The 26718-nt window shown below is 41.2% G+C and overlaps 1 protein-coding gene across 12 annotated transcripts in view; it reads left to right on the top strand.

The window, feature by feature from the left end:
* The first annotated feature begins 250 nt into the window (after nt 1–250).
* LOC133570237 (guanine nucleotide-binding protein subunit alpha-12-like) overlaps nt 251–26718 on the top strand; it is a 71769-nt gene continuing 45301 nt past the window's right edge. For all 12 annotated transcript variants that reach the window (XR_012051236.1, XR_012051229.1, XR_012051238.1 and 9 more), the window contains exon 1: nt 251–673. Coding sequence is in view for 1 of the 12 variants with exons in the window: in XM_061923045.2 (XP_061779029.2) it covers nt 356–673 (318 nt within the window). In the remaining 11 variants the exon portion in view is untranslated. The remainder of the gene's footprint in view (nt 674–26718) is intronic.

Raw genomic sequence — 26718 nt, 5'->3', positions numbered from 1 at the left:
CTGTCGAAACCAAGTTTACCCGCTGGCAGCCTGGCTGTTGTGTTTGGAAAAGTCTGGAAGAGTTCTCACCGTGTCGGACGTCCCAGCTCTCCTTTAATGGCTGCTCCTCTTCTTTGACTCCCATTTGGACCGTTGGTGGATTTAATACTGACTTCTCGGGATTTGACTCACTTTTATGGTCGTTCATGGCGCATTTCACCCCGGACGTGGTCTTGTCCTGCGGCCCCAGGCCAGCAGCATCGTCTCCTTGTCGCTTTGGCTGCTGAAATAAAGGAGATAAATGAGCTTGTTAAGTCGCTACATGTAGGCCTAACAAGGGGCCTATGGTGAACTTCTGCTGCTGCTCAAGCCAACTATGTCGGGAGTGGTCCGCACCCTGAGCCGCTGCCTGCTGCCGGCCGAGGCCAGCCGGGAGCCGGGCGGCAGTAAGGAGAGGAGCCGGGGCAGGGACGCGGCGCAGGAGCGGGAGGCGCGTCGTCGGAGCCGGGAGATCGACGCCATGTTAGCCCGGGAAAGGAGAGCCGTGAGGCGGCTGGTGAAAATCCTCTTGCTCGGGGCGGGAGAAAGCGGGAAGTCGACTTTTCTCAAGCAGATGCGCATCATTAACGGACAGGAGTTTGACCAAAAAGCACTTCTGGACTTCCGGGACACTATTTATGAAAATATATTGAAGGTAAGACGCAAGTTTATTGGGAATGAAAGATTGAGGACACATTTGTATGGCTACGAAATGGTTGGGTTTAGGGGTGTGGGAAAAAATCGATTCGAATCGCGGCAGTTCGTTGTGAGATTCAAAATCGATTCTCATTTAAAAAAAATGTTTTTATTTTTTTTAATTAATTAATCTAACAAAACAATACACAGCAATACCATAACAATGCAATCCAATTCCAAAAGCAAAGCCGACCCAGCAACACTCAGAACTGCAATAAACAGAGCAATTGAGAGGACACACAAACACCACACAAAACAAACCAAAAGTAGTGAAACAAAAATGAATATTATCAACAACAGTATCAATATTAGTTACAATTTCAACATAGCAGTGATTAAAAATCCCTCATTGACATTATCATTAGACATTTATAAAAAAAAACAAAAAGCAATAGTGTCAGAGTGGCTTACACTTGCATCGCATCTCATAAGCTTGACAACACACGGTGTCCCAATCAGTGTTGGGTTAGTTACTGAAAACCAGTAACTAGTTACAGTTACTAGTTACTTTATTTCAAAAGTAACTCAGTTACTAACTCAGTTACTTAAACCAAAAAGTAATGCGTTACTGTGAAAAGTAACTATTTAGTTACTTATATATTTATTTTTTATTTTTTTAAGGCCCCATTTAATGCCCTTTTAGCCTTCATTTCAGTACTGTTATTGCACTGGAGAATAATACAATGTGTTGATCAACTTGACATGCATTTGCATCACTGAACTCTGCTAAGCAATGTGCTCTACATACAACACACAAAGACAAAGATATGTTTTAAAGGGCCAATTTGTTTCAGACCAGAACAAATTGACAAAACTATTTTAAATAGCTGCAACTTAACATACATAAGTAACAAACAGCATAATAACAACATAGCTGTAAAACAAGAAAGGCACACACTACATACATAAAGCCTAACCAGGCGTTTTCTCAAGGAATTCTGAAATAAAATCATGTCTGAAGCCCAGAACACTCTACACATTTCCCCACTTAGTTTAGAGAAAAGGAAATATTAGCCTGGCCCACTAGTATCCCTCTTTAGGTTTGTGAACTTTATAGTCTAAACATTTAGAGTGATGTGATAATCAAACACTCTAAAAGTTTAAAATGAAAGAGTATATAAGAGAATTGACAGAGGTGTGTACCTTCAGTGTGCAGTGCCTTGTTAAAATCCAGCCGCTGTTGGAGGTGGAGGTGAAGTGTGTGTCTCTTTACTAGCTTCGTCGAAGCATGTTGTTTTTGTCGCTGTTTCAGCATATTTGAAACTTACATTCAACTAAAATGTTCTTTTCTTTGTGGTCGATAAAAGAAACGTACTGAAAATATCTCCATTTTAAGAAACTCGGCTTCGGGGTTCGCCATGACGTCTTGATAGTAGACACAGACACGCTCCCTCCCACACACACACACACACACACACACACACACACACACACACACACACACACACACACACACACACACACGTACACACAGACAGCGCGCGGCGCGCCTCTTTTTTGTCGCCTCTTCAGCAGCGCTGCAACACTCAGATCTTCTCAGTTTCTAGCCGATACTACATAAAATATAACGCAAAATAACGCAGTAACGCATCATGTAGTAACGGTAACGGAGTTACTGAATATAAAAAATAACGCGTTAGATTACTAGTTACCGCCGATAGTAACGGCGTTACAGTAACGCGTTACTTTGTAACGCGTTAGTCCCAACACTGGTCCCAATATTTTCACAAAGATAAAATAAGTCATATTTTTGGTTCATTTAATAGTTAAAACACATTTACATTATTGCAATCAGTTGATAAAACATTGTCCTTTTACAATTATAAAAGCTTTTTACAAAAATCTACTACTCTGCTTGCATGTCAGCAGACTGGGGTAAATCCTGCTGAAATCCTATGTATTGAATCGGGGGAAAAAAATCGTTTTTGAATCGAGAATCGTGTGGAATTGAAAAAAAAAATCGATTTTGAATCGAATCGTGACCCCAAGAATTGATATTGAATCGAATCGTTGGACACCCAAAGATTCACAGCCCTAATTGGGTTGTAGCAGAGTTTCTTAGGCTATGTCTACACTGTTTAACCCCTTAAACGAATAATTATTTAGTTTAAGCCCCGTTTCAGCCACACTAATTCATCGTTTAAGGTTGGATAATTTTTTACACGGGTAAGTGCGCCTTGTATTTCTTGAATCTCCGGCTCTTAGCTTTGTATGGACTCATTGGTCGTTTACAAACTGAGTTCGGAGAGGAAGTGACGCCAGAAAGAACGCGGCCCACACAGGAAGTGACATCAGAAAGAACGCACCACAGCCAGCTTTATCAATAAAGCGGTTTCGTAACTCGGAGATAACCACTGGAAATATGGAGACGAGTCATCCAGACATGCCCGTGTTTCTCCTTCTTCTACATGTACAGACACTTGTGGAAATCACACATGAATACCTTAAGAGAAAGCCATTGCAGCTATTTGGGATACAACACTTCTTAGATAGCAGGAGAACTTTCCAATGTCAGCTGTGATTCTACTTATTGAAAAACTTTGTCCATTTGTCGAAGGAGAGACAACGAGAATGCAGGTTCCCGTGGATGTGATTAAAAAAAGGTAGCGTGTGCTTTGTATTACCTGTTCGTCAAGGGAAAACTACGGAAAACATCGAATGCTTTTGGACTGGCAAAGCAGACTATATCAGTTATTGTCCGCCATGTATGTCACAGACTCAACGTCTAGGTCCAGTGTACTGTATTTTTCGGAGTATAAGTCGCTCCGCAGTAGAAGTCGCACCGGCCGAAAATGCATAATAAAGAAGGAAAAAAACATATAAGTCGCACCGGAGTATAAGTCGCATTTTTGGGGGAAATGTATTTGATAAAAGCCAACAGCAAGAATAGACATTTGAAAGGCAATTTAAAATAAATAAAGAATAGTGAACAACAGGCTGAATAAGTGTACGTTATATGAGGCATAAATAACCAACTGGTATGTTAACGTAACATATTATGGTAAGAGTCATTCAAATAACTATAACATATAGAACATGCTATACGTTTACCAAACAATCTGTCACTCCTAATCGCTAAATCCCATGAAATCTTATACGTCTAGTCCAGGGGTGCTCACACTTCTTCTGCAGGCGAGCTACTTTTCAATTGATCAAGTCGTGGGGATCTACCTCATTCATATATATAATTTATATTTACGGTACTTATGTATGAAATATATGTTTTTGTTAACAAGTTAAAGGTGTTTAATGATAATGCAAGCATGTTTAACACATATAGTTAATATTGTTAATACATTAAAGGTGTTTCATGATAATACAAGTATGTTTAATACATATAGTTAGTATTGTTAACAAGTTAAAGGTGTTTAAAGATAATGCAAGCATGTTTAACACATATAGTTAATATTGTTAACAAGTTAAAGGTGGTTAAAAATAATACAAGCATGTTTAACACAAATCGTTAATATTGTTAACAACTTAAAGGTGGTTAAAGATAATACAAGCATGTTTAACACATATAGTTAATATTGTTAACAACTTAAAGGTGGTTAAAGATAATACAAGCATGTTTAACACATATAGATTCCTTTCTTTCATGAAGACAAGAATATAAGTTGGTGTATTACCTGATTCTGATGACTTGCATTGATTGGAATCAGACAGTGGTGATGATAACGTCCGCATTTTCGAATGGAGGAGAAAAAAAGTCCTCCTTTCTGTCCAATACCACATGGAAGTGGTTGGTTTTTGGCATCTTATTTGTCCAGCTTCCGTACTCCTTTGTATACACTTTACAAGAAATACATTGTCGGCAAACTCCGTAGCTTGCTAGCTTGTGCACGCCAGCTTTCTGAGACTCTTATTTTGTTAGCGCAACTGTGCAGTCGGTCTTTGGAGTTTTGACGACAGGTACGGCGCCAGAGTCTGTTGAAATAAAGTGTTTCTCGCCTTCCAGTCGGTAATTTTAATGAGCTGGCAGCAGCCAGCGTCATCTCAGAAGACCCTCGGGTGCCGTGAATGTCAATCAAGTGACGTCATAGTGAAGATTTATGATCGCTCATTTTTAGGACTATTTTTTTAATGCCTGGCTGGTGATCGACTGACACACCCTCCGAGATCGACCCGTAGCTCGCGATCGACGTAATGAGCACCCCTGATATAGAATGATGTAGCGGGTCAGATCTGGCTCCCGGGCCTTTAATTTGATACCTGTGTATTAGAGCTAATTTGATTATAAAAGACAATATTCAAGTGAAACAAAAATAGGGACAAACAGCATGTACATATTTTCGTATTTGTCAATAAGTTAATAAGAATAATTGTGTTAACTTCCTTAATATTGACTTTTTCCTCCCACTGTGGATTCACACATAGAGGTCTGTTGACACAGTGCATATTTTTATCCTAAAGTGTGTGTGTGTGTGTGTGTGTGTGTGTGTATGTGTGTGTGTGTGTGTGTGTGTGCGTGTGTGTGTATGTGTGTGTGTGTGTGTGTGTGTGTGTGTGAGTGTGTGTGTGTGTAAATGTCCCTTTGTTTTCTGCAATGGCTGGGCCTCCTTCACCAGCTAACAATACCAGACTATTCCCGAGGGATGAGAACATCCGTTCCGAGGGCCACACAGCCCACCACGGCATAATAAGAGGGTCCAGTTAAAGCAGCAGACCAGTACAATACCCCCAACCATTGCTATCATTCTCTGGGACAATTCCCTGAAAAACACTACACAAAGCAATATCTGCAATGCAGTTCAAAGTTCCTCAAAATGGTGAAATAAAGCGGAATTACGGCTTCAGTTTCACTCTGCAGCGCAGTTTTGTTCAGTTGTCTGACTTTTTAATGTCAATGTGAACAGCTCAGTCCCGAATTCTTCAAATCAGATCCAGGCGGCTATCGTATGTGGATATCTATCGGACATGTATCGAATGCGACTGCAGTCTGAATACTCCGGTCGCGTTCATCTAACCCAGGGGTGCTCATTACGTCGATCGCGATCTACCGGTCGATCGCGATCTACCGGTCGATCTCGGAGGGTGTGTCAGTCGATCACCAGCCAGGCATTAAAAAAATAGTCCTAAAAATGAGCGATCATAAATCTTCACTATGACGTCACTTTCGTCACTTGATTGACATTCACGGCACCCGAGGGTCTTCTGAGATGACGCTGGCTGCTGCCAGCTCATTAAAATTACCGACTGGAAGGCGAGAAACACTTTATTTCAACAGACTCTGGCGCCGTACCTGTCGTCAAAACTCCAAAGACCGACTGCACAGTTGCGCTAACAAAATAAGAGTCTCAGAAAGCTGGAGTGCACAAGCTAGCAAGCTACGGAGTTTGCCGACAATGTATTTCTTGTAAAGTGTAATCAAAGGAGTACGGAAGCTGGACAAATAAGATGCCAAAAACCAACCACTTTCATGTGGTATTGGACAGAAAGGAGGACTTTTTTTCTCCTCCATTCGAAAATGCGGACTTTATCATCACCACTGTCTGATTCCTATCAATGCAAGTCATCACAATCAGGTAATACACCAATTTATATTCTTGTCTTCATGAAAGAAAGGAATCTATATGTGTTAAACATGCTTGTATTATCTTTAACCACCTTTAACTTGTTAACAATATTAACTATATGTGTTAAACATGCTTGTATTATCTTTAACCACCTTTAAGTTGTTAACAATATTAACTATATGTGTTAAACATGCTTGTTTTATCTTTAACCACCTTTAAGTTGTTAACAATATTAACTATATGTGTTAAACATGCTTGCATTATCTTTAAACACCTTTAACTTGTTAACAATATTAACTATCTGTATTAAACATACTTGTATTATTATTAAACACCTTTAATGTATTAACAATATTAACTATATGTGTTAAGCATGCTTGCATTATCATTAAACACCTTTAACTTGTTAACAAAAACATATATTTCATAAATAAGTAAATATAAATTATATATATGAATGAGGTAGATCCCCACGACTTGATCGATTGAAAAGTAGCTCGCCCGCAGAAAAAGTGTGAGCACCCCTGATCTAACCAATACGTCATCAAATAGCGATAAGCGTCTTAATTCTTTGCCAAAACAGACGGTTGCAAAATGAATAGTTGACAAATGGTTTTAAAGCCCTCCACAGCACAGAGTCAGCGCTTCTAAAAGTTTTTAACGATATCCTCCTGTCCACTGATTCTGGTAAATATGTTGTCCTGGTGCTTTTAGATCTGTCTGCTGCGTTCCACACCGTCGACCACGCCACCTTAATCACTCGTCTTGAGAACTGTGTGGGCATTAAGGGCGCCGCCCTCAACTGGTTCCGGTCGTACCTAACCGACAGGAGTTTTTGTGTAAAAGTAGACAGTTTTATGTCGTCCACAGCTCCTTTCCCACATGGGGTCCCCCAGGGCTCAATCCTTGCCCCAATTTTATTTGCGCTTTACCTTCTCCCCCTTGGTTCTATTTTTAGGAAGTACAGTATTGCATTTCATTTTTATGCCGATGATTGCCAGATTTATTTTCCCATGGCACAAAATAACACGGTTCAATGTCTTATTGACTGCCTGCACGACATCAAAGTCTGGCTTTCAGCTAACTTCCTGAGCCTAAATGAAGACAAAACAGAAGTTATGTTGTTCGGTCCAAGTCGCTCTCCCTCCCCCAACGTTGACCTCGGCACTCTGACCCCGTATCTCAGCGACTCTGTCACAAACCTGGGGGTAAAGTTTGACTCAGATTTTAAATTCGAAAAACAAATCAGCAGCGTCGTTCAAAAAAGCTTTTATCAATTACGCCAAATAGCGAAAGTGAAACCGCTTCTATCAAGACATGATCTTGAGAAATTAATCCACGCTTTTATCTCGACTCGTCTTGATTACTGTAATGCCCTGTAGTGAAGTGAAGTGAATTATATTTATATAGCGCTTTTTCTCAAGTGACTCAAAGCGCTTTACATTGTGAAACCCAATATCTAAGTTACATTTAAACCAGTGTGGGTGGCACTGGGAGCAGGTGGGTAAAGTGTCTTGCCCAAGGACACAACGACAGTGACTAGGATGGCGGAAGCGGGGATCGAACCTGCAACCCTCAAGTTGCTGGCACGGCCGCTCTATCAACCGAGCTATACCGCCCCGCACTGTATGTAGGCATTAGCCAGGCCTCCCTCGCCCGCCTGCAGCTCGTGCAGAACTCTGCTGCTCGTCTGCTAACACAGACCCGCAGACGTGAGCACATCTCCCCTATTTTAGCGTCCCTTCACTGGCTCCCTGTGCGTTACCGAATACATTTTAAACTCCTTTTATTTGTTTTTAAATGTCTAAACAACCTCGCGCCAACCTATCTCTCCGACCTCTTTCAGCCTTACTGCCCCACCCGATCCTTAAGATCAGCCGATCAGCTGCTGTTGACGGTCCCTGACACAAGGCTGAAGCTTAGAGGTGACAGAGCTTTCGCCGTTGCTGCTCCCAAGCTCTGGAACGACCTACCTCTGAGTGTTAGACAAGCCTCCTCTCTTCCTGTTTTTAAATCTCTCTTAAAAACATACTTTTATTCCATGGCTTTTAACACTGAGTGATATCCATCCTGCAATGGCGCCCCATAATACACCTGCTGTGATCCTGTTTTTATGTTTTTATTAATTCTATTTTAATTATTTATTTTTTATCGTGTTCTGTTTGTGTTGTGTTGTGTTTGCTCGGTACTCGTTTTATCTTTTAACCTGCTCATTGTACAGCACTTTGGCTACCCCTGTGGTAAATTTTAAATGTGCTCTATAAATAAAGTTGATTTGATTTGATTTGAAATGAGCAGTAAACAGAGCAGACCTCGAAGCCAAAATGCTTGTCCTCTTCCTTCCTAATCTTCAAAGCGCAATAATTCCATTCAGAAAATGTTTGATTGCACAAAATCTTTGAAATTGCCACAAATGCGCCACAACTGAGACCTACTAGACTTGAAGCCATATTTACTTCCGTAAACACTGCAGCACGTTTGACGTCATGTCAGCATGCGGGTCGGATTGCGTTCACATAAGACATCGCATTTTTTCTGCAACATAAACAGTTACATAAAAAGATCGGATTGGACAAAAAAAAATCTGAATTGGACATCCTACCCTGCAGTGTGAACATAGCCTTATTTAGGGATGTCCGATAATGGCCTTTTTGTCGATATCCGATATTCCGATATTGTTCAACTCTTAATTACCGATACCGATATCAACCGATACCAATATATACAGTCGTGGAATTAATACATTATTATGCCTAATTTGGACAACCAGGTATGGTGAAGATAAGGTCCTTTTAAAAAAATTTTATAAAATAAGATAAATAAATTAAAAACATTTTCTTGAACAAAAAAGAAAGTAAAACAATATAAAAACAGTTACATAGAAAGTAGTAATTAATGAAAATGAGTAAAATTAAGTGTTAAAGGTTAGTACTATTAGTGGACCAGCAGCACACACAATCATGTGTGCTTACGGACTGTATACCTGCAGACTAGAGATGCGCGGATAGGCAATTATTTCATCCGCATCACAAAAGTCATCAACCATCCGCCATCCACCCGAACTAACATTTAATCAAAACCGCACCCGCCCGTTGTTATATATCTAATATAGACGATGCAAAGCATTAGTGAGGTTATAAAGCTTTTGCCTGTTAAAGAAAGGAGACTGATCCAATGCAGCAGAGACATTCAATGCGTGCCACGCTGTCACGGCCCAGACGCACACCAGTGCGCAATCATCTGGGAGCCGCACTGAGCGCACCTCCAAGCGCGCTCGCGCCACTCAAACTGCTGCAGGCAGCTGCGTTCTATCTTGTTTTAACATCCTGTGGCACTCTTCTGGGATCACGGCGGACGAAACTGCTCATGCTCAGGGTGTTTGTGGAGCTTCGGGGTTTTGCACAAATGTGATGCACCACGTTAGATGTCCCGGTTTTGTGACTGTCGTAGACATAAACAGCGTCGCAGCTCTTGCAAATCACGTAGCCAGCATTACTATCATCCTGATTTACAACCTCATAAAAACGAGTCCACGCTGAACTTTTCTGGCATTTTTTTCCCCTGGTCTTTAGTATTCCCTTTTTTAGTTTGTCGCGTACCACGTTTGCTGCCGGCGTTGCCATCTTTTTTTTTTTTCTTCTTCTGTTGTGGCGTGCTGCGGGTGCCTGCTCGTTTTTCGTATGTGGGTAACAACATTTAACTATGTATATATATTTCCCAATTGGTTTAACTGCCACCCGCCTGAATCTATTCAAAATCTAATTTTTTTTAATTTCAACCGCCCGACCCGCGGATAAAATCTAATTTTTTTTTATTTCAACCGCCCGACCCGCGGACTCCGCGGTTGTGTCCGCAAACCGCGCATCTCTACTGCAGACTGTATTGATATATCAGTGTTTCCCACAGGACAGGCATCTATTTGTGGTGGTGTGGTCGGGAGCGGGGGGGGGCGGTGGCAGCGGCGATGACCAAGAAGAACGCGGAGTTGGAATATAATTACAACATTTTATGTACATATTTATATACAGATTTGAACAATTAGTGATTCACTGAAATATATTTATTAATTGTGGTTCTTACAAAAAATATATATTATAAAATATAAAAGCATTGTAGCTGAGATAGGCTCCAGCGCCCCCCGCGACCCCAAAGGGAATAAGCGGTAGAAAATGGATGGATGGATGGAAAATATAAAAGCTAAAATGTCTCTAAAGCTCTGCCCCTTTAATTAGTGAATACTAAATAATTTAACTTTAGCCTACTACTACAACCATATTATTTACCAGCAACATGGAGTGAAACAGAGGCAGAGGTGTCCTGCCACAGTCAGTCAACCTCCTCCTCCTCCTCCTCCTGCTGCTGAACAGGTCGCACCTGTGGTCCGGACTGTAGGCCTACCTCCTCTCCAAGTCCAGCCCTTTTCGGCCGTTGAAAATATTTTTCTATACTCATCTGTGTGAAGGAGTGAACATCCAACATTAGAATTTATTACTAACGAGCAGAACCGCTCTATGTACAGTGCCGTCTAACCTGAAGCGGCAGCAGCTCAACACATGCAGGGTTCAACGTTAAGGTTTTTTTCTACTTGCCCGACTTCTCAAATCTACTTGCCCCAATATTTTTACTTGTCCTGCCTAGGTTTTTTTCTGGCTGTGTAGTGCTCATGGCTTATATCTTACTAAAATTCTTCCCATTGACTATTTACAACACTACACAGTATTTATTATTATTATTATCTATAATTACATTTAAATGGCATTGCATACATGTAAAATTAAATGCTTTTTCATATTATTTGACCAGTAGCAGTTACACCCATCTGAACAGGTCAGCCACCTGTTTAAAGCCTAATCACAGTTGACATCTTGAAATGAAGGGCCTTTAATGGCCAAAACATTAACCTGGACAACATTTTAACAGCTGCTTGGCTCAGATTTTATTCTTTTCATTGCATTCACATGCTGCAGTGGACAGTGGACAATTTAGCTTCAGTCCATGTGTGTTTATTGACAACATGGTTATAACCTGGACACGTTAGCTCGTCGGTAGGGTAACACGTGACTGTTATTACGTGCGTTTCTCCCGGCCCACGAGTCAAACAGCGGCGGTGTTAATGAAGCAGCGGATTAACGTTAAATATATGACGAGCCGCGAGCGATGCAGCTATAACATATCTACCTACAACCTATATTACCCTCGTATTTTGATCCCGTTTCGTCCGTCCGTCCATCCCTCTTCTTCTTCTTCTTCTTCTTCTGGCCCACCAGGTGAATTAAGTGCTATTGGCGGAGTTACCGCCACCTACTGCACCGGAGTTGTAACTACAAGCAACATTCACAGACAGTCCCATTGCTTTTATGAGCGGTCGAGCGAGTCAAAAGCCGAAAAATCCATTTGTGGCGGACGTAATTCTTTCGTGGCGGGCCGCCACAAATAAATGAATGTGTGGGAAACACTGTATATATTGATATATAATGTAGGAACCAAAATATTAATAACAGAAAGAAACAACCCTTTTGTGCGAATGAGTGTGAATGGGGGAGGGAGGGTTTTTGGGTTGGTGCACTAATTGTAAGTGTATCTTGTGTTTTTTTATGTTGATTTAATAAAACAAAAACAAAAAACAAAAAAAAAGGATACCGATTATGAAAAAAAACAAAACGATACCGATAATTTCCGATATTACATTTTAAAGCATTTATCGGCATCGACATCTCTAGCCTTATTGTTATTTTACAATAATAAGATATAAAATAATATACCATAACGCCACAGACAGCCAGATGGAAATTGCCGAATTGTTAGCTGACAATTGGCGCATTAAATGCTAGCTGACAACTACAAGTTCGTCGCTAACTGACAACTAGAGCGCTAATTGCTAGCTGGCAGCTGGCGCGGTAATCAATTGTAGGCATTTAGAGCGCTAATCGCAAGGTATCTTAAATGTTAACCTGACTATATTAATATCAGATTTATTTATGTTTTTATTTTCAAACTACAAGGTACGGTGAGTAGGGTGTTCATGCTACTGTTATTTATAAACTACACTACAGCGTTGGATCAATATTAATATGTATTAAAAGACATTTAAATCCGTGGAAAAATTGTGTGGGTAATATAACTTTAAAAGAAAAAAAAGTATAATACATTGATAAGTCGGTATTGTCAACACACACACATACACACACAGAATAGACAGACAGGCACCAATGCGGAGGTATCATAAGATTAAACATATGATTTTTATTAAATAGCCAACATTTTAAGAGATATAATTCTACACATTGAGTCTATTCGAGTGCTAAAGCTGCTGAGTTAATCAATAATCAATAAACCGCTGTGCAGCTTTGTAAACATCACAAAATGCTTTTCTTTTAGAGGAATTTAGATTTTGTTGTTTGTTTTCTTTGCTGATATTTTAACTGTTTTTAAATACATAAACAAGGGTTTTTTGATTGTTTTTTGTTTTTTTAGCACTTTGCCTTTTCTTTTCTTTTTAATAGTAATTAAAAATGTTGTAACAGCTGAATGAGCAGCACAGTTACAGTATACAAATATTTATGAAGGAATTGGTCATCTTTGTTGTTAGTAAGCACATGCCTAAAATAACTTAAGCTGCATTTAAAAGTGGATGGAAAAATTAGAGCAATTAAATATGTGTACTCTTTATTATCCGACTAGTCGACTAATAGTTAAGATAGTCGTTGACAAATCGACTATCAAAATAATCGCGATTCTTATTTGTTCCAATGCTAAATTGATTCATAATTGTAAAAAATCAATCTTGTAATGTAATTTTTAAAACCAATAGTTTTTCCAAAAATAAATGTTTTAAAAGGCGTTTTGAAGCCATCTCCATGCAACCAGAAGGAGCTTATCTAACCTGAAAAGTTTCATTATATTTACCCATAACGACTCTCTGCTAGCTCGATGGACTTGACTCTCACATTACCAGGAATGTAATAATTCAATAACTGTACCCACTTAGCATCCATTGTAGCCTGTCACCCAGGAGGAGGTCTCCCCATCCGCGGCCCCTTCCCTTACCATAGTGTTCTTTTGGAGTTTTTCCTTGCCTGGATGTGGTTGACTTATTTACAAAGTAAACACATCAGCTTTCACACTGCACTGTCAATCATTTCATTATTCTGCCCTCGCTACTCCTTCCCAGCGTGTGCAGCTCCACAGATAGTTAACAAGTTTTACTTGATGATTGATGTTCCTTCTTTTGAATGATTTCCCTTCCTCAATTTTATTTCTTAATACGTCTTGCTTTATTTAGGCTTGTAAGGCTGAAAATATAAACATTACAAAAGTATAACGTCCATTGTGTATGTTACCTAAACAAATTACAAGGTTTAGTGTTAATAATACACACAGCAAACATTGCACACATGTGCCATCCATCCATCCATCTTCTTCCGCTTATCCGAGGTCGGGTCGCGGGGGCAGCAGCTTAAGCAGGGAAGCCCAGACTTCCCTCTCCCCAGCCACTTCGTCCAGCTCCTCCCGGGGGATCCCGAGGCGTTCCCAGGCCAGCCGGGAGAGATAGTCTTCCCAGCGTGTCCTGGGTCTTCCCCGTGGCCTCCTACCGGTCGGACGTGCCCGAAACACCTTCCTAGGGAGGCGTTCGGGTGGCATCCTGACCAGATGCCCGAACCACCTCATCTGGCTCCTCTCCATGTGGAGGAGCAGCGGCTTTACTTTGAGCTCCCCCCGAATGACAGAGCTTCTCACCCTATCTCTAAGGGAGAGCCCCGCCACCCGGCGGAGGAAACTCATTTGGGCCGCTTGTACCCGTGATCTTGTCCTTTCGGTCATAACCCAAAGCTCATGACCATAGGTGAGGATGGGAACGTAGATCGACCGGTAAATCGAGAGCTTTGCCTTCCGGCTCAGCTCCTTCTTCACCACAACGGATCGATACAGCGTCCGCATTACTGAAGACGCCGCACCGATCCGCCTGTCGATCTCACGATCCACTCTTCCCCCACTCGTGAACAAGACTCCGAGGTACTTGAACTCCTCCACTTGGGGCAAGATCTCCTCCCCAACCCGGAGATGACACTCCACCCTTTTCCGGGAGAGAACCATGGACTCGGACTTGGAGGTGCTGATTCCCATCCCAGTCGCTTCACACTCGGCTGCGAACCGATCCAGCGAGAGCTGAAGATCTTGGCCGGAGGAAGCCATCAGGATCACATCATCTGCAAATAGCAGAGACCTAATCCTGCAGCCACCAAACCAGATCCCCTCAACGCCCTGACTGCGCCTAGAAATTCTGTCCATAAAGGTTATGAACAGAATGGGTGACAAAGGGCAGCCTTGGCGGAGTCCAACCCTCACTGGAAACGTGTCCGACTTACTGCCGGCAATGCGGACCAAGCTCTGACACTGATCATACAGGGAGCGGACTGCCACAATAAGACAGTCCGTTACCCCATACTCTCTGAGCACTCCCCACAGGACTTCCCGAGGGACACGGTCGAATGCCTTCTCCAAGTCCACAAAGCACATGTAGACTGGTTGGGCAAACTCCCATGCACCCTCAAGGACCCTGCCGAGAGTATAGAGCTGGTCCACAGTTCCACGACCAGGACGAAAACCACACTGTTCCTCCTGAATCCGAGGTTCGACTATCCGGCGTAGCCTCCTCTCCAGTACACCTGAATAGATCTTACCGGGAAGGCTGAGGAGTGTGATCCCACGATAGTTGGAACACACCCTCCGGTTCCCCTTCTTAAAGAGAGGAACCACCACCCCGGTCTGCCAATCCAGAGGTACCGCCCCCGCACACATGTGGTTTAACACAATTAAACCTAAGGTGTAGCTTTATCGCTCTCTGCTGGTCAAATTCAGCGCTGCATGTATTTAACCAGTTTTGATCGGCAGAGTTAAACAGCCCAAAACATCACCACCACGAATACAAAAGACATCAAAGTCAGCAATTTCCATACATTCATACTTTGCTGTCCAGTCGCTGTTAAAGTCGGATTTTCGCGATTTCTTTGATTTTCTTCTACTCACCCAATGTGTCATTGGGACACATTGGCTTTGCTGCTTCCCCCTGCGGGGTGGCGGAAGTACTGCAGACATGAGCAAGCCTAGTCTGAATGGTTTCATCAAGCCTATTTGGGTGATGCTCGGCAGGCCAAATTAACTATTACCGTATTTTCCGCACCATAAGGCGCCCTGGGTTATAAGCCGCGCCTTCAATGAACGGCATATTTCAAAACTTTGTCCACCTATAAGCCGCCCCGTGTTATAAGCCGCATCTAACTGCGCTAAAGGAATGTCAAAAAAACAGTCGGATAGGTCAGTCAAACTTTAATAATATATTAAAAACCAGCGTGATGTGGGCGCGCATGGAGTCGTATATCAACATGGACGGAGCTGCGTGAAAAAAGCCACCCGGCCTCTTCGCGTAAACTTACCTTAACCACTCGCTCATCTTTTCTTCATCCATCCATCCCTTCGAGTTAGCTTTTATGATGACGCCGGCTGGAAAGGTCTCTTTTGGCAAGGTCTTACTTTTGAATATCACCATGGGTGGAAGTTTCTGGCCATTAGCATGGCAAGCTAGAACCACAGTGAAGGATGACTTCTCATTCCCTGTGGTGCGAATATTCACCGTACGTGCTCCCGTTGTATCCACAGTGCGGTTCACAGGAATATCAAAAGTCAGTGGAACCTCATCCATGTTGATAATGTTCTCTGGCCGGATCTTTTTTTCAGCTATCTTGTTTTTACAATATGCACGGAAAGTAGCCAGCTTTTCTTGAAAGTCTTTAGGCAGTTGCTGTGAAATAGTAGTCCGTGTGCGGATGGAGAGATTGCGTCTTTTCATGAACCGGAAACCTGTCGCTTAGTAGGAGCCATTTTGTGGTCTTTACAGATGTAAACACACAAAGGAAATGAAACGTAATATCCGCGCGCTTCTTCTTCTTCTACGCGGGCGGGTGGTTGCTTACAGTAGAAGAAGAAGCGCTTCCTGTTCTATGGGGGCGGGTGCTTACCTTGGCGGTTGCTTGCGTAGAAGAAGAAGCACTTCCTCTTCTACGGGGAAAAAAGATGGCGGCTGTTTACCGTAGTTGCGAGACCGAAACTTTATGAAAATGAATCTTAATATTAATCCATATATAAAGCGCACCGGGTTATAAGCCGCACTGTCAGCTTTTGAGTAAATTTGTGGTTTTTAGGTGCGGCTAATAGTGCGGAAAATGCGGTACTTATTTGCATATATATTATTTTTAAAATGTAAATTTAACCGTAGTGTGTGCCAACTTTCTTAGTGGCTGCTTTTGTGGCAGCTTCTTTATCGATGCAGAAGTCTTTCAAAACACTCGTCGTAGCGATTCTGGTGTTTTAGCTGGCTGATAAGGTTTGATGTGTTGGAAGTTTGATGGGGGTTTTTTTTTCTCTCCTTGCGGAATGTTTGCAGAACACTCGGTGCAAATAGCAGTGAAGGAGTCCCACATGATTGACGCGGTGTTTGTTTACAGTGAGCTCATGGGGAGTTTATGACAGGCCGTTTACAGCAAGAGAAAAGGAGCGCTGGATTTGCTTACCTTAACCCACCTACAGCACAGTTTGAGTAATCTCACCTTAATGAAGTGTTTTTATTCCATATGAGCATTTTTTTATGTAATATCATAATTCCTATAATTTCCCCAATATTCATTGTGTACCACTAAAAACATTTTCCCTATGTGGTTTTTAGGTTTAAAGCCACATTTTTTATTCACTATATCCTAGGGGCATACTTGCCAACCCTCCCGGATTTTCCGGGAGACTCCCGAAATTCAGCGCCTCTCCCGAAAAACTCCCGAAATTCAGGCGGAGCTGGAGGCCACGCCCCCTCCAGCTCCATGCGGACCTGAGTGACGTGTTGACAACACACAACAACAGCGTCTACCGTAAAGCAGTTCGTCTGCCGTAAACAGCAATGTTGTGACACTTTTAAACAGGACAATACTGCCATCTACTGTACATGCATATGTGACCCACCCATAATGTGTCACATTTTTGTGTTGATTTATTTATTTTATTTTGTGGTTTGAATTCGTTTTTGGAGCTGTCATTACACATTTATCAGTATTCACATTGGTCAGTAGGGGGCAGTAGGGCGTTTCTTCCCAATTGAATGCTATCACCTGCAGACCGGAAGTGTCTTGTCATTCTGATGAGCGCGACCAGTCTGTGAACAATTGAAACGTCCTGTGTGCTTTTTCCTCCTGTATAACAGGTTAGTTTTGGTGAATCAACTCACTGAATAATATCCATGTGATCTTTATAAGTTTAAGTACACATTCTGATGGTGGAGCCTAACTCTAAAGTGTTTGTGAGTTGTAGTTTGTATTTGTGAATGAATCCAGTGCACAGCTGCAGTAATCAATACAAACAGGCGACGTGAGTGCGCAATGTTTATATAGGAACTTCTGATCCTAATTCAGACTCCCAAATTAGAGCTCCCGTTTTCTTATTGATTTTATAATGTATATTTGTATAATGTGTGTGTTCTGAAATAGTGACAGAGAATAGAACAAGGATGGACAATTCAACCCTTAACTCAACAATGAGTAGATGAGTGTTATGTGTGTCTATATGTGTAAATAAATGAACACTGAAATTCAAGTATTTATTTTACTTATATATATATATATATATATATATATATATATATATATATATATATATATATATATATATATATATATATATATATATATATAGCTAGAATTCACTGAAAGTCAAGTATTTCTTATATATATATATCTATCTTAACCACGCCCCCGACCCCGCCCCCGCCCCCACCCCCCACCCCCCACCTCCCGAAATCGGAGGTCTCAAGGTTGGCAAGTATGCCTAGGGGTGTAACAGTACACAAAAATGTCGGTTCGGTACGTACCTCGGTTTAGAGGTCACGGTTCGGTTCATTTTCGGTACAGTAAGAAAACAACAAAATATACATTTTTGGGTTATTTATTTACCAAATTTGCAAAATCTTCCACCAAAAATATTTTTCTTAGTACAATATTTGATGTGAAGTAATGGGAACCTTGGATAGGTCAATAATTCATAACAACATTGATTTTGATTCAATATTATGTTTTGAGCAATGACAGTTTGAAAGAAAGAAAAAAACAGCTTTGTTTTATTAGTCAACATTGCAACTTTTTCTAAATTACATTTAACCTTTAAGCTTTTTTATTTCACTTTTGTTATGTTTTTGTTTATTTGAATAGTATTTTTAGAATGTGCCGTGGGCCTTTAAAACATTAGCTGTGGGCCGCAAATGGCCTCCGGGGCACACTTTTGACACCCCTGCTATAGGTAATAAAAAATTAAATGTGATAAATCTATGGATAGAAAGCAGAGCCTGGCGACGCATGCGCGTTTATCATAACTCTCTCTCTCTCTCTCTCTCTCTGTCTCTGCCCCTCCCTCACCAATGCTGCTGTTTGTTTTGTTTTTAACCCCTTCTTAACCCTGAACGTACATTGAAAATACACGCAACCCTAACTCAAAATGCCAGACATTTGAGGCATTTAAGAAACTCCGCCCTGACAGCTCCGCAAAAGAGGACATGTCCGGTGAAAAGAGGACGTATGGTCAGTCTATCCTAGCCCGTTAGCTGCTAGCATGCCGTGTGTTGTGCCTCGGTGTGCATTGTTTACACAACGTGCGTTACGCTACTTAATATGTCCGTGTGGAAACTCGTTTGGTACACCTCCGAACCGAACCGGAACCCCCGTACCAAAACGGTTCAATACAAATACACGTATTGTTACACACCTACTATATCCAAATATCTACATTCTTATGTGAGGTTGGCAATACAAAACAAATATTTATATGTTAAAATAAAATCAGCTATGGGAAGTTGAGACCACTGTGATGTCACAGCCCCTCTGGGCAACATTCACATATTCAGTACAACACTGATTCTCACAACCTATTTAAGTTTTTCCACTCCTCAACATAAATATTTATTGATGAGCTGATTATGGATTTTCTCATAACAATCTATCAAATGTAATGACATTTGAGTGAAGATAGAGGGACGCATACAAAACAATAGAATGATGTGAGGCCACTTACAGTAAATACATGTTGTGCATTAAAGATGCTAAAGCCAATCCAGTGTAAGTGAATATGTGCCAAACTAGCTGAAGGAAACATCTGCATTTTAGCTTCGTGGTAAAACAATAATAATTGTATTAATATTGTATTTATATATTTTTTAACAATATGGGAGGGCTTATACAAACTCAGCTGGGGATCAAAAATGGCTCACTATATATATATATATATATATATATATATATATATATATATATATATATATATATACATATACATATATATATGTGCATACATACTAGAAATGTCCGATAATATCGGCCTGCACAAGATACACTTACAATTAGTGCACCAACCCAAAAAACCTCCCTCGCCCATTTACACTCATTTACACAAAAGGGTTGTTTCTTTCTGTTATTAATATTGTGGTTCCTACATTATATATCAATATATATCAATACAGTCTGCAAGGGATACAGTCCGTAAGCACACATGGTTGTGCGTGCTGCTGCTCCACTAATAGTACTAACCTTTAACACTTCATTTGACTCATTTTCATTCATTACTAGTTTCTATGTAACTGTTTTTATATTGTTTTACTTTCTTTTTTATTCAAGAAAATGTTTTTAATTTATTTATCTTATTTAATTTTTTTATTTTTTTTTAAAAAAGGACCTTATCTTCACCCTACCTGGTTGTCCAAATTAGGCATAATAATGTGTTAATTCCACGACTGTATATATCGGTATCGGTTGATATCGGTATCGGTAATTAAAGAGTTTGACAATATCGGAATATTGGATATCGGCAAAAAGCCATTATCGGACATCCCTAATACATACCTTATATATATATATATATATATATATATATATATATATATATATATATATATATATATATATATATATATATATATATATATAAAGCGGAAGAAGATGGATGGATGGATGGATAGATATATATATATATATATATATATATATATATTATCTGTATCTGTGTATTAGAGATGCGCGGTTTGCGGGCACAACCGCGGAGTCCGCGGATTATCCGCGGATCGGGCGGATGAAATTTAAAAAAATTAGATTTTATCCGCGGGTCGGGTCGGGCGGTTGAAAAAAATAAAAAATAGATTTTAAATAGATTCAGGCGGGTGGCAGTTAAACCAATTGGGAAATATATATACATAGTTAAATGTTGTTACCCACATACGAAAAACGAGCAGGCACCTGCAGCATATGCCACAACAGAAGAAAAAAAAAAAAAGAGATGGACACTTTTACGGAGCGGAGAAGGGACGCCTCGCCGGGGTCTGGGACCGAGGCCCCTTCCCCCGAGAGGGCCCCACCGGGAGCCATAGCTGAGGCGATCCGCGAGAAGGGCCCGACGCACGTCCAGGGTCACCACCGCGCCCACCGCACCGACACCCCGCCTCGTCCGCCTTCGCCGCGGCCGGCGTCACGCGCAGCAGGTAAGCAGCTTACCTGCCCGCCACCCCCGTGGCCGGGGGCTTGTAACAGGGGTCACTCCGCGCGCTCCGCCCGCACAGCTTACCTGCCCGCCACCCCTGTTGCCGGGGGCGCGTAACAGGGGTCACTCCGCGCGCAGTGCGCTCACGAAAGGTTGATATAGACAGCAGGACGGTGGCCATGTAAGTCGGAACCCGCTAAGGAGTGTGTAACAACCCACCTGCCGAATCAACTAGCCCTGAAAATGGATGGCGCTGGAGCGTCGGGCCCATATACCCGGCCGTCGCCGGCAGCGAGACGCGCTTGGAGGTGCGCTCAGCGCGGCTCCCATATGATTGCGCACTGGTGTGCGTCTGGGTCGTGACAGCGTGGCACGCGAATGTCTGTGCTGCATTGGATCAGTCTCCTTTCTTTAACAGGCAAAAGCTTTATAACCTCACTAATGCCTTGCATCGTCTATATTAGATATATAACAACGGGCGGGTGCGGGCGGGTGCGGTTCTGATCAAATGTTACATCGGGTGGATGGCGGATGGTTGACGACTTTCTGATGCAGTTGCGGATGAAATAATTGCCTATCCGCGCATCTCTAATATATATATATATACACATATACACATATATATACACACACACAGATATATATATATATATATATATATATATATCTGTGTGTGTGTATATATATATATATATATATATATATATATATATATATATATATCTGTGTGTGTGTATATATACATACATATATATATATATATATATATATATATATATATATATATATATATATATATATATATATCCTGAATCAGGTAATACACCAACTTATATTCTTGTCTTCATGAAAGAAAGGAATGTTAAACATGCTTGTATTATCATGTAACACCTTTAAGTTGTTAACCTCTCTTTCATAAATAAATCAATATACCGGTAAATGATATATATGAATGAGGTAGACCTTAGATCCCCTCCACTTGGTACATTGAAAAGTAGCTCCCCTGCAGAAAAAGTGTGGCCACCCCTGAACTTCTGGAACAAAAAAAAGTGGCAAGAAGAAACTTGATGCCGAGTACAAAGTTGATGAGGATGTTATCTGGCCCTAAAAAAAGACCTTACGAGCCAGCAGAATACCTCGTTGCTGTCGGAGATAGAAAACAGAGACACATCCAAACCAAATAGAGGGCCTGTCTGTGCAAAGTGGCAATTAAAAAGAGAAGCAAAAAGGAAAAGAGCACAGCGATGCTGACAAGATGCTCCTCCTGCTGACATGTAAAACATCCAATAAAAGGAATATGACTTCAGATTTGACAACATTTTGAAAGGGAAGTCCGATGAAAATGTGGCATTTTGTTTTTGATCAGTGGTGCAAACACATACTGTGAAAGTGTATATCAGTAAAATAGAAAAATCAGCATATTGAAGGCGGATGGTTCAGTAAAAAACACAGGATGTGACTCAAAGTTCGCTCATGGTTATATTTATTCAAATATTAGACACCACGTTCCTGCCTGCTGTGTGTCATACAGCTAATGGCCGTCTGTGTTTGTTTAGGTTTTTGTGCGTCTTACACTCACTACTTAGTCACTGAGGTCATGAGGGCAGTCAGATTGTAAAAAAACACACATGCTGTATGTACATAAGCAAAAAAATAATTTATCTCCTGTTGAGTTTTGTTTTTCTCTCCGGTCCTGTTTTGTAAAATCCATGCTTCATGAATTAGCAGATGAGCTTCAAACTATTGCAGAAGAAGGATTGTTTATGTGCGACTCACCTCTTATGCAAACTTCTGTTGTCCAGATACCATTATTCGGCTATTATATTTTGTATTTCAATACAAAATGCAGAGAGTGGCTATCAGTGCTACTTTAAGTTGAACTTTTAACTTTTCAAAATAAAGTGGACCACAAAAAAATGTCATTATTGGCTTTGACTAAATAGAAAATCTCATAAAACACGAAACATATGTTTCTTATAGACTTAGAGTTCCTTTTATTGTCATTCAAATTTGAACTTTACAGTTCAGATAAGAACAAAATGTTGTTGCATTAGCTGGTTGTAGTGCAGGATAAAAGAGCAATAAGGTGCAGGTATAAATAAATAGATTACTGTACAGATAATTACAGTTGAATTTTACTCATGAGGAGAGACGTATTGGGCCGCACACTCAGTTACAGTTTCACCCTTCGCTCTAAGGTACAGCCCCACGTGCTCCTCTATTTATTCGGGAGTTCCCAAGTTAACATCACTGGGGCTGCTTCTGAAGGGAGGGGTAATGCAAGCAACCCCAGTAGACACAATACGTGATTATTCAGAATGGAAATGTGCTGACACTCGCGATTTCCCCCCTGTCTCTGCTTTGTCTGCGTTGAGGTACTCGATGTCCGTCCTCGGCTGTGAGCAGGCAGGGTCTGGAAACAAACTGCTGCTGCGAGACAACTCGCAATGGAAGATTACAAGTTGTGTGCCTTTGCACAGGTAGAAAAGTACAACTTGAGCACAACGGATAATAACTTTAGCAACGGCCTTTAAGCATAAGAGTTGTGTGATAACTTACCGTATTTTCCGCACTATTAGCCGCACCTAAAAACCACAAATTTACTCAAAAGCTGACAGTGCGGCTTATAACCCGGTGCGCTTTATATATGGATTAATATTAAGATTCATTTTCATAAAGTTTCGGTCTCGCAACTACGGTAAACAGCCGCCATCTTTTTTCCCCGTAGAAGAGGACGTGCTTCTTCTTCTACGCAAGCAACCGCCAAGGTAAGCACCCGCCCCCATAGAACAGGAAGCGCTTCTTCTTCTACTGTAAGCAACCACCCGCCCGCGTAGACGAAGAAGAAGCGCGCGGATATTACGTTTCATTTCCTTTGTGTGTTTACATCTGTAAAGACCACAAAATGGCTCCTACTAAGCGACAGGTTTCCGGTTCATGAAAAGACGCAATCTCTCCATCCGCACACGGACTACTATTTCACAGCAACTGCCTAAAGACTTTCAAGAAAAGCTGGCTACTTTCCGTGCATATTGTAAAAACAAGATAGCTGAAAAAAAGATCCGGCCAGAGAACATTATCAACATGGACGAGGTTCCACTGACTTTTGATATTCCTGTGAACCGCACTGTGGATACAACGGGAGCACGTACGGTGAATATTCGCACCACAGGGAATGAGAAGTCATCCTTCACTGTGGTTCTAGCTTGCCATGCTAATGGCCAGAAACTTCCACCCATGGTGATATTCAAAAGGAAGACCTTGCCAAAAGAGACCTTTCCAGCCGGCGTCATCATAAAAGCTAACTCGAAGGGATGGATGGATGAAGAAAAGATGAGCGAGTGGTTAAGGGAAGTTTACGCGAAGAGGCCGGGTGGCTTTTTTCACGCAGCTCCGTCCATGTTGATATACGACTCCATGCGCGCCCACATCACGCTGGTTTTTAATATATTATTAAAGTTTGACTGACCTATCTGACTGTTTTTTTGACATTCCTTTAGCGCAGTTAGATGCGGCTTACAACACGGGGCGGCTTATAGGTGGACAAAGTTTTGAAATATGCCGTTCATTGAAGGCGGGGCTTATAACCCAGGGCGCCTTATGGTGCGGAAAATACGGTACGCATAATTATTCTAACAGTGTGTGTTGACTCACATGCGCCTCGGCTCATAGTGCCAACAATGTCACCACGGAGCGCCATCAGGCGCATGAAACCAAAAAAAGGACCAATATTTTTAAAAGGCAGTATAGTACCTTTTTTAATTTGTTAGTACCGCCGTACTTTATTAGTACTGGTATACCGTAGAACCCTAATGCAGAGGTGGGACCAAGTCATTGTTTTGCAAGTCATAAGTAAGTCTCAAGTCTTTGCCCTCAAGTCCGAGTCAAGTCCCGAGTCAAGACAGGCAAGCCCCGAGTCAAGTCCAAAGTCAAGACTGGAAAGTCTCAAGTCAAGTCCTAAGTCCTGCATTTTGAGTTTCGAGTCCTTTCAAGTCCTTTTAACCACAGACTAATATATTAACACAGATTGTGTATGCTTTTCAAACGCTGTATTTATTTATTAAAACAAGTGCATTTTAAATTGCAGGAAAGAAAATTGTGCTGACATTGCACTTTATAATAGCACTATTAACCAGTCATTTTAAACATTAACTCATTCCTTTACAGAACAAACACATTGAAAAATAAAGTGCAAATGTACTTATTTGTACAAAAGTGTTAACATTGAAAAAACATGACATATACGTGAACATAACAAAAAAGTTGTACTTTTTATATGTCAGGGCCCTATGCTGCATTGCATTTGCAAAAGACCAAATTAGCCAAGAGTCTGTCAGTCATTTGTGCACGATGGGGGCGTAGTATGATGCCACCATGGCTGAAAACTCGCTCCACTGGAGCACTGGAGGCAGGCACTGCCAAGACTCTCATGGCCACTCGGAACAGTGAAGGAAGAGTCTTCATGTTCAATGCCCAGAACAAAAGGGGGGAGAGAGTTTTTTTGGGTTGGTGCACTACTTGTATGTGTATCTTGTGTTTTTTATGTTGATTTAATTAAAAAAAGAAAATATATATATATATATATTTCTTGTGCGGCCCGATACCAATCGATCCACGGACCAGTAGCGGGCCGCGGCCCGGTGGTTGGGGACCACTGAGGTAAACAACCAACAGTATGTCAGAAAGCTAGCTAAAACGGTACACATATTCATAATATAGTATACATTTTAACTGACCTTTATTTGACTATTTTTGTCTTTTTTTAGGTGGCTAAAATACGCGGTGCTGCTGACCGCCGTCTAACGTTACGTGTGATATATTGACTAACGTAACCCTGCTTAAAAAAAATCACTGAACAAAAAGTATGAATAAGGTAGTGAACTGCAACAGATTCCCGTGTTTGCAATAACGTTATAACGTTAGCAGTGAGTTTACAGCCTCACTGATTTAACTACACAGCAAATAAAAGTCACGTTACTTAGCCAATAAACGTTATCTTACATTCAAAACTTACCGTTCTTTGTGCAACTTCAAATGCCGGACGAAGTTGGAAGTTGTTTCCTCTCCATCAGTCATTTTCGAACCGCATGTGTTGCATATTGCAAACCGTTTTGTGTTGACTGTTGACCACCTCGTAATTTTTATACCCAAACGAAATTATTTTAGGTATCATTTTTTGTTCACTGGCGTGTGGTTTGGACATGTCTTCTTCGTTGGTTGTCCTGCAATTTGATTGGATGAATGCTGTGTGATGAAAACAAAGTAGATCTAATTTGATTGGCTGTTGTACTGAGAGCACACCAGCTGACACACGCAACGCTGATAGACAAGTACACAATGAAAAATACGGAGCGCTCCCGAATAACTTTTTCATCTTTGGGTTTTGGGGAAAGTAGCAAGTCATGTCAAGTCATGTCAATTCAAAAGGCTCAAGTCCAAGTGAAGTCACAAGTCATTGATGTTAAAGTCGAAGTCGAGTTGCAAGTCTTTTTACATTTTGTCAAGTCGAGTCTAAAGTCATCAAATTCATGACTCGAGTCTGACTCGAGTCCAAGTCATGTGACTCGAGTCCACACCTCTGCCCTAATGCCTACATATTTGAACGTAACTCAGAATCCACTGCACTGATTAGTATGTGTTGGGAATCACTGTTACAGACCAGTGAAGTAGGTGATTTGAGGTCGCCGCGGCAACAACAAAGACACTACTCATCTTATTACAAGACAGAGTTTGAAGTTTTTTTTATAAATTCAAGGTTGCTAGTTAACGACGAGACAGCCACACCAACTGTTTGTTTGATCCCAGGAGACCTCCCACACAAGCAAGCCTCACAAGGCCACGTGTGTGTGTGTGTGTGTGTGTGTGTGTGTGTGTCTTTCCGAGTAAAGCTCCACTCAGATGCTTTTCTAAGAAGGCAACATTTTAATCAAAT

The sequence above is a fragment of the Nerophis lumbriciformis genome, linkage group LG27 (assembly GCF_033978685.3).
Source record: "Nerophis lumbriciformis linkage group LG27, RoL_Nlum_v2.1, whole genome shotgun sequence".
NCBI classification, from domain to species: Eukaryota; Metazoa; Chordata; class Actinopteri; order Syngnathiformes; family Syngnathidae; genus Nerophis; species Nerophis lumbriciformis.
The sequence above is the reverse complement of the archived record's forward strand: the minus strand, read 5'-3'. Positions and strand labels throughout refer to the sequence as shown.